At 32.9% G+C, this 16,627-nt stretch overlaps 1 protein-coding gene across 4 annotated transcripts in view; it reads left to right on the top strand.

Moving 5' to 3' along the window:
* The window catches only part of ROBO1 (roundabout guidance receptor 1), a 385,827-nt gene extending 369,966 nt beyond the window's left edge, over positions 1-15,861 (top strand). For 2 of the 4 annotated variants that reach the window (XM_006926234.3, XM_015600202.2), the window contains exons 28-30: positions 6,194-6,502; positions 12,389-12,585; positions 14,184-15,861. In XM_006926234.3, the coding sequence (XP_006926296.2) occupies positions 6,194-6,502; positions 12,389-12,585; positions 14,184-14,198 (521 nt within the window). In that variant the 3' untranslated portion in view covers positions 14,199-15,861. The remainder of the gene's footprint in view (positions 1-6,193; positions 6,503-12,388; positions 12,586-14,183) is intronic. The other 2 variants (XM_015600203.1, XM_015600201.1) reach the window with 1 other exon arrangement.
* Positions 15,862-16,627: the final 766 nt, after the last annotated feature.

The raw sequence follows: 16,627 nt of genomic DNA, 5'->3' as shown, positions 1-16,627 counted from the left end.
CTGGCTTCTGCCCAGGACTCTTTTGTCAGTGAAACTGAGCTGTCAGAATATTATCTGATTTTGAAGGGTTATTACAGTAGCTTTGTGCATGTTTGCCTCTGTGAAGGGACAAACACTAGGTGTAAATCCCCAAACTCTATCAGCAGTTTTACATTTATGGAACCCCTGTAATGGCATTGTACAAGTTTTATAGCTTTTCTATTAGTTTTATTATCTAGAAGAGAGACGCTCCTAAGTGAAAAACTGGTTAAACAGCAAACCTTGATGTAAATACATCAAGGTTGAATACATAAGGTAGAAAGTCTAGCCTAAAGCTTCGTGTAGCTCTCTCTGCCTCTTATTTATTCTTGTTTTGAGAGGCTTCTAGCATTGAGTGATGCTTTTTAAAAATGCTTTAAATAATGTGTAAGCATGCCAAGTTGAAAGGCATAGCATCACAGTTATAAATTACACTATGCTTGAAAATTGTGATCTATATTTATTGTCTCACATTCTGCAGTACTTATTTCAGTGTGTTTAATAATTAAATGTAGATCGTAACTAATCTCTGAATATATTATTAAGCTGAGTGATGAAGTACCCAAATTTTTAAGTCTATTTCAGAAATACCAAATAAATATATTGAAATATTTATAAAGCCAAAAAGTTAACTTAAAATATTTTTTTATTTCTGTGTTAATTTTATAAAAGTGATAATGCAGAATTATCATACTATAATGTAGAAGACAATATTTATTTTTTTCAAAATTATAAAAATAGACAAAATGGAAATATGACTAAAGCTATTTTTTAATTTTAGCTTTTATTTTCCACATTTTGATAACCAATTATTTTTTAGTTATGTTTATTGTCCTGAGAAGTATTAAATTTATTTCTGGATGCTTTCTGATTTGGTTAGAAAAAAATAACAAAGTGATGTGTTATTTTATAATTCATATTGATTAATTGATATCATGAGAATGTAGATACCTGTAAATGCATCAAATAAAAGAAATGCACATACTATGACATCAAAACAAACGTCATTTTCTTGGAAATTATTTTCTCAATTTACTATACTGCATTTTTTGAAAAAAAATCTTCACAGACTGTTTCATGAAGAAACTCAATGGCAGACACAATTTGTACAATTATTAAAAGAGAGAGGAAATGGGGAAAGACTTTTAAAAAGCTGCCTATTAAAATGTGAATTAAATATATTAGTAAGATATGAGGGTTTTTTTTCACTTTTGCTTTTTAATGGTTAAAATATATTAACCATGATGGTTGTGTTTGAATACTGTTAATGGACTTATGTGAACTATTTTCAGTATATGATATATCAGTCTTGAGTATGTAGAATTTTTATTTTGAAAATTTTGTTAAAATTCTGGAAAGGAATTTATGTAAACTATATAAAGAAAGATAAAGAGTGGCTATGTCTGATCACTTAAAGAGTAATTTTTGATGATTCTTGTCAGTCAACTGTGTGTTAGTTTTCTAGGGCTGCCGTAACAATGTACCATAAACTCAGTGGCTTAAACAATAGAAATTGATGTCCTCACAGCTCTGGAGGCTAAAAGTACGAGATCAAGGTGTTGGCATGGTTGGTTTCTTCTGGTTTCTTTTGGCTTGTAGGTGGCTATCTCTTTTCTCCCTGTTTCTTTACTTTGTCTTTCCTCGACATATGTATGTGTACTAATCTCATCTTATAAGGAAACCAGTCAGAGTGGACTAGAGCCCACCCTAAGGACCTTATTTTACCTTCATTACCTCTTAAAGACCCTAAATCCAGATACATTACAGGGATTTATGACTTCAGCATATGAATTCTGAGGGGACACAATTTAGCTTATAACAGCTCTCCAGCTCCTGATCGATGGCACTGTGACTGTACCTCGCTCTGTAGATAAAAATACTAGGCCTCCTAACACACAAGGAATGCTCCACGTTGTAGTCATAGTGACATGACAGGCAGAATCTATTTATTTATTTCATTTCTATCACTTCCAAGTTTAACCCAGATGAAGGGTAGGATTAAAATATATGAATATTTATCAGTCAAAATTTTATTGAGTTAAAGCCAAGCATAAGTGCATTTCTAGGACCTTCTAATAGATTCTTCCCAGCCCCTCTTTTCAACTATTTCCGATGCATTTGCATACTTGATTTAAAAACCAAATTTACATTATTTCTCCAGCCCTACTTTTCATAAATTATAAATTCACCACCCTCCTTGGAATGATATTATTTTGACTTGATTTATCATTAATTACAAGGTCTTGGGAATGTAAGCAGTTAAGTAAATAGAGTGCTGGACCTCCATAGTGAGGTGATGCTGGCAGAATTATCTGTATGTGTATGCTCCTACATACTACTTTTTATTTATTATACTGGTATTTGGAAAATCTTATGTAAAGAATAGTGTTTATATGATTATATAAAGAGCCTATACACACACACACACACACACACACACACACACACACACACACACATAAAACAGATCCACAATCTCATGTTAAATCCAAATTGAGCTCTTAGAGGTATGAATTGGGCGAAAGCACTATTTATCACTATGTGAAAAATAGAATTATTTATACTATGATAATCCCTGATTTGACTCAGTAATTATTTTATAATACTTAAAAATAATTTCTTTAGTAATCTACTTATATAAGAAATCGAACCTACCAGCGTTTCCCTCTAATTGTCAGTTAGATATACTAGCAATTATATACATGAAGTTAGAACTCTTAAAATTACCATTGGGTTGTCTTCTCCTTTTCTATTCATGTTATAGATAACACCTATATGGAGCATTTTGTAATAGATTTTGTCTCGAGTCATATATTCCCAAGACTTTCTATGATATTATAATAGCAGTAATCATCAGTTTTGATATTTGTTAAGCCCAGACATTTTATGATTTGATGATAGTAGCAGTCATCAGTTTCCATCAGTCTCCTGTATTTGCAATCCAGTTTAAGTTTATAGAAAGCAGATAGTGACGAAATGAACCTGCTGTCACTCACTCCCTCTTCTTCCAGATATTCTCTGAATTAGGCTTTTCTCCTCCTCCCATTGCCATTCACAGGCTCAGTCTGAACTTTTAGAACTCCTTGGTCTTGGGTTTCTTGGCTTTAATCCACTCAGTACAGTTTGTCTGCTCATATTCTCTTTTTTTGTTACTTTTAATAAACAAGTAGCAGATGGAGGTGGAGCCTTCATGATAGCACTTTTTTCAAGTATCATTTTTTTGTTTGTTTTGTTTTCTAAAATCCATAAAAATAGTAAAGGAAGAAAATCAGGCACTAGTGACAATGGCAGTCTATATCGTAAGACCAAAAATCTTTTGATTTTATAGAATCTGAGGAAAATCAGTGCTGTTGCTATATACATTGGCCATCATTTTAGATAAAACGTTAAGGCTATTTCATGAGAAAATAGAATGTGGTGAGCTATGAAAGCTAACAGCAAAAAAATGTGAGTAAAAGTTCGACTACTTGGAGTCCTGAGTAAAATAGCTGGCAGTAAGATGGTGTCTCAAGTTTTCTGCTTTCGAAAACCAATATAGTAATTTCAAATGCCTTAGTTTTGGCTATATAATGTCAAGAGGAAATTAGTTGCAAAAAAAATTTGTACCTACTTATGGGACAAAAAAAAAAAAAGCATTATTTCATTTTTTAATAATATAAGAAAGAAATACTAGGTTAAAACTACATGATATCACTTATATGTGTGATATAAACCTAAAAGCAACAAACAAACAAAACAAACATAGACTCATGGACATAGACAATAGTCTAGTGGTTTCCAGAGGGTTTGGAGGATGAGGGCAGTTGATGGGGTAAAAAGGGTCAAATATGTGGTGACAGAAAGAAATCTAACTATGGGCAGTGAATACACAATGCAATATATATATGCCTTACTGTTGGATTATACACTTGAAACTTATTGGATTTTGTTAACCAATATCACCATAATATTAATTAATTAATTAATTAATTAATTTAAAAAAATTTTTTTAAAAAGGATGAAAAAACACCTAAAGTTTCCTAGAACCTTAAATTGCTATTATATTAAGAATTTTCAAGACACAATTTTAATATTCAAGAGCTGCTCATACAGATATACATAAATGATAGTCAGTAGGTCATTGTCAATAATAGGAAAATATCTGGAAATGACCTAAATATCTTTCTGTAGGGATTGACTAAATAAATAATGTTATATTCCTAAAATAGAGCATTACGCAAACTTTTCAAAAAAAAAAAATAGAGCTGTATGTTTATATAGGGATATGTATACAACTACACAGTTAGTGGGGGGAAATGCAGTACCATTTATGTTAGTAAGAAAGAAGGCTGTATATTTGTGTATGGTACTTTTTATCAGTGGGCAGACAGGCACTATATACAATTCCAGATGTAGATATTTTACATAGTTCCTGATGCGAATGGTGCTCCCTGGAGTTATTTGACTTGGTAGCCTTGCTCTATGTGAATAAATAATTTCTGGAATGATCTATAGAAAACTAAACTGATTATCTCTGCACAATCAATATTGAGGATTTGAAATGAAAGAGGGGAGGTATGAAGGGTTATACTTTCGAGTTTTTACAGACTGAATTTTTTACCATGTAAATGTGTATTTTTTGTTTAAAATCTTGATTGATTTTATAATACTAAGCATTTAGTTGAGGTTTTATAAATGTCTTTTTAGTTGATTTATTCTATCACATAGACATTACTCTCTCAATGTGAAAACATTACCATTTCTAAAGTCATGACTAAAAAAAATAAATAAATGTAACTATGCTGATAACTCCCAAATCTCTGTTTTTGACCTCTCTTGAAATTCAGATTCCGTGTATAGCCAGCCACCTACTGGACATCTCTATCTGGATATTTCAAAGGCTTCTCCTATTCCGTTTTCTAACATTGAACTTACAGTGTTTTTTCACAAACTATCTCTTCCTCATCCCTGCATTCTTTATCTTCAGTGATGTTTTTCTCATTTATCTAGTCAACTATGGAAAAAATCCTAAAAGTAATCTTAGATTTTTGTTCCTTTCCCTTGCTTACTGGGAATAATATTGATTTTTCATCATTAAATAATATTGATTTTTCTTCCTTAATCTCTTAAAGATAACTATTCTCCATCTGAACAGCCATCAGTACTGTTATAGCCTCTGTCATTATTTACACGAGCTATTACAACAACCTCTTGGCCTCCTGGATTTAAGTCTTTTCTTTTAAGCCATTCTCTATACTACAGCCAGAACAACCTAAAACTAGAATCTACTCATGTTCTTCTACTAACTTACCAGCTATCATAAGGATACATATTTCTCTTCCCTAGAGTGTACATAGGAGTCATCCCCCCGACCCACAGGAGTCATTTGAAAAGATAACACCACTTAAAATACATTTTCTAGATATCAAATTTTATGCTTACTTTTTAAAAATATCTTTAGGTATGTTTACAATATATAAGAAATTGAATTATATGCAATGTTCTAGTATATATAATATGTTAATATATAACTACATATATATGAATAGATGAAATTCACTTAATTTTACATCATTGATTATCTGGTTTAAAACATCTGGTTGCATATACAAAGTGGAGAGTTACCATCAATGAATGGTAGATTACAAACAGGTGATAGAGTGAAATAGTAAAGAACACTGAGCCAGAAATTAAGAATATAATAGCATTAGTCCCGGTTCTGATCATATCTAATTTTGAGATTGTAAAATAATTTAAATTCTGCGTGGTTGAGTTTCCCTGTCTACAAATTGAGAAAAGATTTAGACTAGATTAGAGATAGCAAATAGATCTCAACTCAAGTGCCATCCTCAATCAATTTGAAGTGGTAACCGAATGAGTAAGAGCATGCATCTGGGACCAGAAACATTATGGGCAAAATCAATTAGGAAGGTCTGCCAGGGTTGGGAGAGGGAAAGTTACAGCACTTATGCCCATATCATCTATCCCAAGACTAGATAACCTGTAAGTATCAGCTCTATGATTCAATATTTCTGTGTTAGATAACAATGAGTACATTAAAATTATTGGTCTTCCTATTCCTTGATTGCCTTCAGTTGTTCTAGTCACAGATGAATTTGACTCCAATGATAATTCTAATATTTGGTGATTTTATAAAATGGCAGACTTTTACAGCATTTTATATATTTCTTTTTAGATCTTCCTCCTCCTCCTGTGCCACCACCTGCGATAAAGTCACCCACTGTCCAATCCAAGGCACAGCTGGAGGTACGACCTGTAATGGTGCCAAAACTCCCTTGTATAGAATCAAGAACAGACAGATCTTCAGATAGAAAAGGAGGCAATTACAAGGGGAGAGAACTATTGGATGGAAGACAAGTTGCTGATATGCGAACAAATCCAAGTGAATCCAGAGAAGCACAGGAACAGCAAAATGATGGCAAAGGACGAGGAAACAAGGCAGCAAAACGAGACCTTCCACCAGCAAAGACTCATCTCATTCAAGGTACTGATTTATTCAAGTAGCAAATGAATATAGATTGAACGTATATTTGCAACGTGTGCTGTTAGATTCATACGCTGTTAGGTTCTCTAGGGCAATATGAAAAGTAGTAAGATTTAGAAATTTTCTCTCTAATGGGGGGACAGGCATGTACCCAAATAATTTTTATACAATTAATTCTAATACACAATATTATATAAGACTTCCTTAGAGAGATGCTACTTGAGTTGTATTTTAAAAGAAAACGTGATTTCAACAGGTTAAACAAGGAGAAGGGAACAGCAAATAAAGGAAATAAGTAGAGAAAAAACATGAAAGTGTGAAACTGATTTCTAGTTGACTGGTGAATAGGATGTTTGGGGCCAGAGACACATGATAAAAAATAAAACTAGAAAGGTGGTTGGATCTGATTGAGAAGGCCAGGAATATTATTCTAAAGAGTTTGAGATTTTATGATATAGGCAGTGGTGAGCCAGCAAATAATTTTGACCAAGAAATGACAAAATCAGATTTGTGTTCCCATCAACAGACAATTGGATAAAGAAGATGTGATACATTTATACAGTGGAATATTACTCAGCCATGAAAAAGAATGAAATCTTACCATTTGAGACAACACAAATGGACCCAGAGGGTATTATGCTAAGTGAAATAAGTCAGACTAAGGAAGAAAATACCATATGATTTCACTTAACATGTGGACTCAAACAAAACAGAAACAGACTCTTAGATGCAGAAAACAAATTGATGGTTGCCAGAGGGTAGGAGTATTGGGGAGCTGGGTGAAAAAAATGAAGGCATTAAGAAATACAAATTGGTAGTTACAAAATAGTCATGGAGATATAAAGTACAGCATAGAGAATGTAGTCATTAATATTGTAGCAACTATGTATAGTGCCAGGTGGGTACTAGATTAATTGGGGAGATCACTTTGTAAATTATATAAATGTCTAACCACTATGTTATACACATGGAACTAATATAAAATAATATTGAATGTCAATTGTAATTGAAAAAATCAGATTTATGTTGTAGAAAAATAATAAATAACACTCTATAGTTAGGGAAGAGACTGGAATCAGGTAGATGAAGTTATCAGAACATTAACAAAATAATCTAGGTATAAAATATGAAAGCACTAAATTAAAACAGTTGTGCAAATGAAGAAGAGAGAACAGAATACACAGATGTTTCAAAGACAGACCCAGTAGGACTTAGAGATTAATCGAATGTAGAAAAGTAAATTGAAATAATGGAGTAAAAAAAAGTTATTCAAATGTTAATTAGATGGTCCTATATGACTAGTGGAACACAATTGTATTAACTAATGTGGACCAAACAGGGAAAATAATAGATATCTTGGGGAAAATAATTTCAGTTTTGAATGAATTAAGATGGTGACATGAACACAGATATGAAGAGAATCAGTAAGAATTTAGAGAACTAAGTTTAAACATCAGAGGAAAGGTTGCAAATAGTAGATTTTAGAACCATCACACAGAGGTGAAATTATATGAATTAAAAAAGCTAAATTATCAGCATTGATATACTGGTTAATGTTTAGCAATCGATTCTCTAGGAAGAAAACAAGGCAAAACCCCAATTTGTAGCCATTTGCTTACCTCTGTTGTATAATTACTACCAAAATGGCTGGTTTCAGGCTGCTAATATGAAGTCAGTGAATGTGAAGTTGAGAAGAGATGTCAATGAGAACACGTGAGCCAGCTTCAGCACATCAATCATCAAGGATAATTATATTAAAAGATTAGGCAAAGGAACAACATTCTATAATGGAAACTGAGATGGATCCACCCAGAGATATAAAATTATCAAGATATCCAAACTAGAGAGAATAGTATCCTAGAAAGAATGTAGGAGGAAATTTTAAGATAGGAAGAAATATGAAATACCACATCAAGAGAAGTTGGATGTGAATGGTGGCCAGTGGTGAGAGTAGCGGGAGACACAAAGAATTTGCAAAACATTGTTTATGGGTGATATTTAAAAGAACTGTTTTTAGTACAGTAGTCAGAATAAAAGACAAACTGTCTGGGGTGTGAAAGTGAATGAAAATTGTGAAAAGGAGGTGATAAGCATAAATTCTTTTCAGAAGGCCAAAAAGAGAAAAAGAGGTTGGGATAGAGTTTGACTGGAAGGTAAAATCTGTGGAAATGTTTTAAGATAGAGTATTTGAACATGATTATAGACTAAAGAGAAGAAACCATTTAGGAGGAAGAGGTACAAGAAAAAGATCGATGAAAGAGTCAGGAAAGAGTAATAGGGAAATGAATCATAGAAGGCTTTAAGAGCACTTTACTACTCTATTTTAATAGATATATTTTGGTAAAATCAGATATCAATCTATTGTTCTGTTTTTTTATGGGCACCTGGTTATTAGCAACTTCCTTTCAATATAGAGGACAGTTTCACATTGTTCTCTGACAGAAACCCGACCCAGTCATGGACTCAGCAGTGAACTGATGAGTAAAGCTGTGCATTTCAGGCAGATATCTCCACTACGTGACCACAAAATACTTAGTGACATCACTGCATTATCAAGTTTTAAAAACAGCTTATTTTTATCAGTTAAGCCAAAGATTATCTGAATTTTTGACTCATGATGACTATACTTCAAGCAGAGATTCATAAATAAAATGTCATGTTGTAAATTATGAGGTTAATATCTGGCTGAAAGTATGGACCAATTTGGTAGTCACAAGCAAGCTCCCTCCAAAGTAGGTGGGTTACTTTAGGAAATACTTTTACAAACCTGGAAAGATCTTGGTATATGCAGAATTAGAAGAGAGAGATGAAATTATTTTTATTAATATTCAGAAATCTAACAAGTTGTATTTTGCATTATAAAAATATTTCTAACTCAAGAACTAAGACGGTAACCCTTAATCCAGAAATAATGAACCTAATTCCATGGAAAGCACTGATATACACTGGCCAGTTATTATTGTATATGTCCTGCTTTCCCAAAGTCTTATTTGAATCATAACACTGTGTGTATGTATCATTGAATTACAATTTCTGTGCATTGCTGAAATATTCACCTTCATTATTAAATTTACATTATTTATAATGAAAGAGACACCCTGATTTACATGTGAAACATTTTTTTTTTTTTAATTAAAGAGAGTGGTCTTATAGACTAGAATGTCTGATCTTTTTGCTGCCATATACTTCAATTAGTTCAATGTATTTCTACCTATATCAAACATCTACTGTGTTATTAAGCATTGTACGAATCTTGGAATTTTTATGTACGCATGAGCCTTGGTTTTAAGAAGCTTATAGTCAGAGAGAGAGACGGTTTCACATATATATTCATGTTTGGTATAATGTTTAATCATGTCATGATACTTGAGAGTCCGGGGAAGGGACAGTTATTCCAGTCTTGTGGGAAATTTCATGTAAAGAAAGACTTCTTGATCTTTCCTGGTAGAAATGACACATAAACTGAGTATTCTGGATGAATGGAATTTAGCTTGAGTAAGAAGAGTGGATAGATTGTTCGGGCAGAGAAAGTCAGCATGAAAAGCTTCAAGGTACATTGAGGAGATTATAAGAAATTTGATAAAGGTGGTTAGAGATGAAACTCTTGAGATAAATGTAAGCTTAAGTCATAGAGGAATGTAGTTCTTGGAGACCTGTTAGGAAATATTTATAACCCCTAGACAAGAAATATAGAGAATATAAATCAGGCTATGGCAGCAGGGATTAATGAGAGGGAAAATTAAAGAAACGTTATAGAGTTAAAATCAGCCTTACCTGTTGCATATTTAAATGTGTGGAAAAGGTACATTTAAGAGGATATGGGAAGGGAAGGAAAAGTCTACAACAATTCCAGTTTTCTATTTTTCTATTTTTCGTATCTTAATGATTAGTGATTTCATTAGCTAGAATAGGGAATACAGAGCGGGGGCAAGTCTCAGGGAGTGGCATGATGAAGTCAATGTTAGACATGCTGAATTTGAGGGACACTCAAGAAGAAGTGTTCAGTTAGGCTAGTCATAGGAGCCTAAAATTTAGGGCATAGTTCAAGAGTTGGAAATATAAATTAATTGTTCATCATGATAAATTATAGTTAAAGCCATTTATCTATTCACTTAAAACTTGAATAGATGACTTACTGTATGTCAAGCTGGAAGTACATCAGTACAAAAATCAGAAAAAAAAAAAAAAAACCTGTTCTCATGACAGTGGTATTCTAGAAGAGGTTACAATCTGTGAGAATGGATGCAGTCATCCAGAGGGAGTGAGAGTGGGGGTGACAGGAATACACACACACACACACACACACTAGGCTAAAAGTAGAAACCTACAGGATTTATATATCAATATATAAAAGACACTGCATAAGAAGAACACACAGAAGACTGGTCAAGCATGAAGGAAGACCACAGAGCTAAGAAAGTAGTAATGTTTAAATTGATAATAGTTTCCGGATTAGGGGCAGTGAGAAGTCTAGAGATAAAAGGACTGAAACATGGTTAACATTATCAAAGTCAACAATGAATTTTCTGCTTCATTGTACTAATGTGGGCATAAGTAGATTTCACTGGGATATAGAATGAATGAGAGTTGAATTTAACAATATTGAGTCCAAATTATTTTTCAAGAAGCTTGGCTGAACAGTGAGGAGAGAAATAAGATATTGATTCATATAGAGCATAAGCTTAAGGGGAAAGTTTTTAGCAAGAGAGATATTTTATTATATTGTAGTTTTTAAAAAAAACTAAAGTCAATATAGAGAAAAAGATTGATGAAACAGGGACAGAAGATGAAGTTTACAGGAGATCAAGTGCTGTGAAGCAGGAGGAGTGGTCTTCATGGATTGTGAAACCTCAGCAAGTCAGAAGTCTGGATTAGGAGTAAAAGTTGTGATGCAGAGAATGGAATGAGAATGGTGCCATCAAGGAGGACCAAATAGGTATATAAATAGGGAGAGAATGTTTTGGCACAAGAGTGTGGGAACAGTGATTTAGGGCTGATATTACTGAGCTAGAGACAAGCCTTCTTCCTTCCGCTGGAGAGAACTTTGGTGGAATCCAGATTTCATTCAGACAATGTGAATTATAGAAGAGAAGCACTTAGGGGAGGAGAACAAAACTGTATGTAGAAGAGTTGGGTTTTTATGTGTTTAGTGTCCATTGGGTAGAGTGGACAGGTTTTGGAGAGAAGCGAGCAGTTGGAGGATGTATCAACAGAACAAGCATCAAATTTAAAGCAGTACAAAGGTAGAAATGTAGGTGACAGCAGTTAACTGGAGTGGCTTGCTTTTGAAGCAGGCAACAAAGGCAGGCTTCTGAGATTCAGGATTGTACAATGTGAATATGATGTTGAAACGGAGGTTGACATCTTGGTGTCTGGAAAGTGAACTAGAGCTTGGCTCTGTTTTCCTGGTTCAAGGAGACTGGGCTTTGTTTCTATCAATGCCTTATAATAATCTTTCATGGCTTACATAGGGATTTCGCTATCTCTTCTGTTTTTATATCAACGTTAAAAGCTCTTCTGGTGTAGATGTCACTTCTTTAGAAAAGAGAAAACTAAAGCCTAAAATAATCAGAGATCACATAGTGAAGGATAGAACTGGAAGCCAAGTCTGATTGCAGATTTGGTTTCACTCTTTTGATGATGTTGGTCCCAAGTGAGTTTAAGGTAGATAAGAGCTTATGAGTGGAATCCCAGCCACTACTAGGAAAACAAGGTTTGTTATTTTCGTTTTCAAAAGTCTGTGATGCCTTATTCATTATTGTTATAAAACGTCCTCATTTATTTCTGAAAAACATTGATGCATCCCCATTCAGAATTATAGATATGAGAGATACAATGAACATGTATAATGGTGTTCATATACACTTGTTATATTTCATTACACAGAAGATATTCTACCTTACTGTAGACCTACTTTTCCGACATCCAATAATCCCAGAGATCCTAGTTCTTCAAGCTCAATGTCATCAAGAGGATCAGGAAGCAGACAAAGGGAACAAGGAAATGTAGGTCGAAGAAATATTGCAGAAATGCAAGTTCTTGGAGCATATGAAAGAGGAGAAGATAATAATGAAGAATTAGAGGTATCTATAATTCTTTTTAAGTTTCTAAACATTAGACTAGTTATTATATCAGCCTCAAGGTTAGGAACATCCATCAGTCTACAGAAATGTTATTATTTTATCACAAACTCTAATGTCAGTGATGTCAGAAACTGTAATTCTGGAAATATAATGATTTTCTTAAAATGTGTTCCACAGTTTTAAATGGTAATAGCAGTTTCCTTTTAGATCTAGGGTTGATATTTATTTGCAGACATTCATATAAGAAATTTATATGACAAATATGTTGTTAGAAAATAAGAACTATTGATCTAAATAATTATAATTCATAGTGTTGTAGTATGCTATAAAAACCCAGTAATGTGGCAGTTATTTGATGTGAATGAGGGTGTTCTACCTGTGTTGTCACCCTATTTATCACTGGGGTTAATCCATGTGATTTGACCAACTATCATCCACCTTCAGTCTTCTGAAAATGGGAACCCTATTCTGGACACTGATCTTCCCAGATGGAGGAGAATGTTTCGTGAATCAAAGATATACCCCTTTGTTGGAATCTATAGATAATGAAACCAGATAGAGTTGACAATAAATCATATAATATTTAAAATTACTTTCAGTTTTTAAGATTGCGTTTTTTCTATTTCATAAGAAAACAAGTCAAGGACTTTTTTTTCTTACAAATATAGTTGACTCTTGAACAAAACAGGGATTAAGTGCTCTGACCTCCCTTACCCCACCCCAAATCAGTCGAAAATCCATGTAATACTTTGAACTCGCCCAAAACTTAACTACTAATAGCCTACTATTGACTGGAAGCTTTACCAATAACAGTCAATCAATTAACACATATTTTATGTTTTATATATATTGTATACTATATTCTTAACAATGAATTAAGACAGAGAAAGCATGTTTTTAAGAAAATCATAAGGATGAGAAAATACATTTACCGTATTTATTGAAAAAAAAAACAATCTGAGTATAAGTGGACCCACACAGTTCACACTTGTGTTATTCAAGAATGTTTCGTGAATCACAAGTAGGTTGTTAAATGAGTTTATAATAGATGAAAAAGTATAAGTAATTATATCTAAATTTTCTAAAATGCCCAATGTATTTGGATTTTGAGGTTCGGAATAAGAAGGCTTTCTTTCTACAAATACTGTTCCAGAATTTATTTTCAAGTGTTTTTTGTTTGTTTTTGTTTTATTTTGTTTTGGTAGAAGATCCATTTCAGGAGATGAATGTAGATAAGTATACAGATAACTCTAATACCTAAAACTAATTAAAATTGAGGTATAATTGTTAAGCTGGGCCTGGGGGTAGTAGAGAAGTAGGCGTACTACTGCTCCTCTCCTTTGTGCCACACCCCCCGAACACAGAGACACTATGTGGACATAAGTACTGTTTGGTACTTGTCAGAGAACTACTGTATTTACTATCAGAACCAACTAAAGATGACAAATGAATTAGTTACCATGAGTACTTTCCAATGTATACTAGTGAATGAATGAAGAAACACGAACTATACGAATAAAAACATAAATATATATAAATATAAATATAAGCCACTCTACAATTTATTTTCAAATTTAACAATAACTTATCTCTTCCAGGAAACTGAAAGCTGAAGACAACCAGAGAGGCATATGAGATCTAATGTGAAAATTATCACTCAGGATGCCTCATGTCTGATGACACATGACACCAGATAAAATGTTCAGTGCAATCGGAGTGTAGAAATTGTCGTTTTTATTCCTCTTATTGGAATACCATTTTTAAAAAATTTTATTGAGGTTTTATTGTTGCTGTTTGATCCCTATCCCTATAAGGAACCTCCCTATTCCCCTTGCTCTTGGAACACACCATTACACCTTACTTCCAACAAGGAAAGTATTTGACTTCTTGCTTCAGTCATCAGCTAGCAGGAGAGAACAGAACAGTTCTTTTGCATTTTGCCCCTGAGATATGGCATTGCACTGCTTATATACCAAGCCAATTTATTGCAAAATATTGATCAAAGATACAAAGTTGATTAATCAACCTCATGCCAAGGGCTCTCAAGATATAATCTTTCTATAACAAACCGCTAATGCAAATTAAAACATACTTCATTTTTACATGATTTTAAAATCAGTCTTTCATACCACTCTCTGCTGGGAAAAAAAATAAAAATACAGCAAATGCAGAACAACCACAATTTCAATGGAGTAGATACATTGTAAATATATACTCTTTGCAACCCCTGGTGGTACTTTATTTTGTCTTCATTTCAATCACTGAACTATATTCTTATTGCAAATGTTCTTTTGAATACGTAGGGATAAGCCAGTTGGATCTCTGGTTGTCTAGTCATTGTCATAATTAAGCCTAGCAAAAACCGTGTTCTATTTTTCAATCAAAAAGCAAATATAAATGCATATTACAAACAAATGGATGTTTTTAATGATCAATTGAATAAGGACATCCCTGTCTTAACTGGCCTAAATTTCTTCTGGTAGTGTCAGTTCAACTTTCAGAAGTGCCACTTAAGGAAGTTTGATTTTTGTTTTTTGTAATGCACTGTTTTTAATCTTTTTTTTTTTTTTTGGTTTTAAAAGCACAATCACTAAACTTTATTTGTAAACCATTGTAACTATTAACCTGTTTTGTCTTATTGAAAAAAATGTTGAGAAGCATTTTTAACCTGTTTTGTTAATGCTCTATGTTTGTATTTGGAATATTTGAATGATGACAGATGGTGAAGTAATGTGCGTTCATTATTGTGGGCCATAAACCCAATGGTTCTTACTTTTTCTGGACTTAAAGAAAAAAAAGATTTAAGTTTGTTGTGGCCAATGATGAAACTTACAAGATTTACTTATAAGCTCAAATAGAGGCATTACTCGCTTTGAATTGCCAAATGATGCCCACCGACTTTAGATTTTTACGATCCTTTTTGTTGTTATATAAATTTCACAGACTTGATAATTGGTGCTATTTGAAGAAAAAAAAAAGTGTACATTTATTTCTACACAGGTATCAGGCCTGACCCCACTGGAAAACAAATCCAAACAAAATTGAACCACAAAAAAAGCTGGTGTTCACCAAAAACTAAATGTGTTCACTTAGATAATTTGAAAGTTACATAGAAAGGGTATGCAGTACTAAGGAAACAATCCATGTGATTAATGTTTTCATTATGTTCATGTAAGAAGCCTCTTATTTTTAGCCATAATTTTGCATACTGAGAATCCAATAATCAGAAAAGTAATTTTGTCACATTATTTATTAAAAATGTTCTCAAATACATCATTCTTTCTTGCGTTGATTTCTTTTTTTCATTGTGTGATCAAATTTATTCCATTTAATCACAAGTTGTGCTGTCTTAACATTTCACCACTATATTTTCAGATGAGTAAATATTCTGTTTTATGAACAACCAGGTTTTCCTAGTAAGGAAAAATGCTCATTTTACTCCACTGAAATTAAAGATGTAAGATAAATCAAAACCTAAAAGTTATTTGATCAGAGGAAGTTTTTGATAGTAAGGATATATTCATGTATGTGTAGCTGAATTTTAGTCAACCTATTTCTGAAATAATTAGGATTTGTAAAGTTTGGGCCGTTCACATTTTGTCAATAAGAAAATTATACAAATCCAAAATATTTATCAGTAACTATCTGCTTTCTTGTTACATATTCATGTCACATTTTAACAATGCAATACCTATCACATACCAGGTTGCACATTATTGTTCATTGAAGTCAGCATATTCAAGTGTTCGACTTTGGAGGCATAAGATGGGCATCATGTCTTAAAAGTGTCGAGAGCAGTAGAACCTAGTGAATGTTTTTTTCCTGTGACATATACATTGCTAAATTTTGAGTTGATCACAAGTTGAAAATCTGGAAAATTGGGGGGCAATAAAAGGGGATGTAATTTGGAATCTAGTCTTAAAAAAAAATGAAGTAATCACCAGTATTTACTTAGAGATTAATGAGTCTATCAGTCAAGAAATCAGTTTTCAAGTTATTTCAAGGAAAAAATTGGTAAGACATGTTGAATGGTAGTTTTTCT

Source organism: Pteropus alecto, unplaced genomic scaffold, assembly GCF_000325575.1.
Source record: "Pteropus alecto unplaced genomic scaffold, ASM32557v1 scaffold239, whole genome shotgun sequence".
NCBI lineage: Eukaryota > Metazoa > Chordata > Mammalia > Chiroptera > Pteropodidae > Pteropus > Pteropus alecto.
Note: the sequence above shows the minus strand (reverse complement) of the source record. Positions and strands in the feature narration are given on the sequence as shown.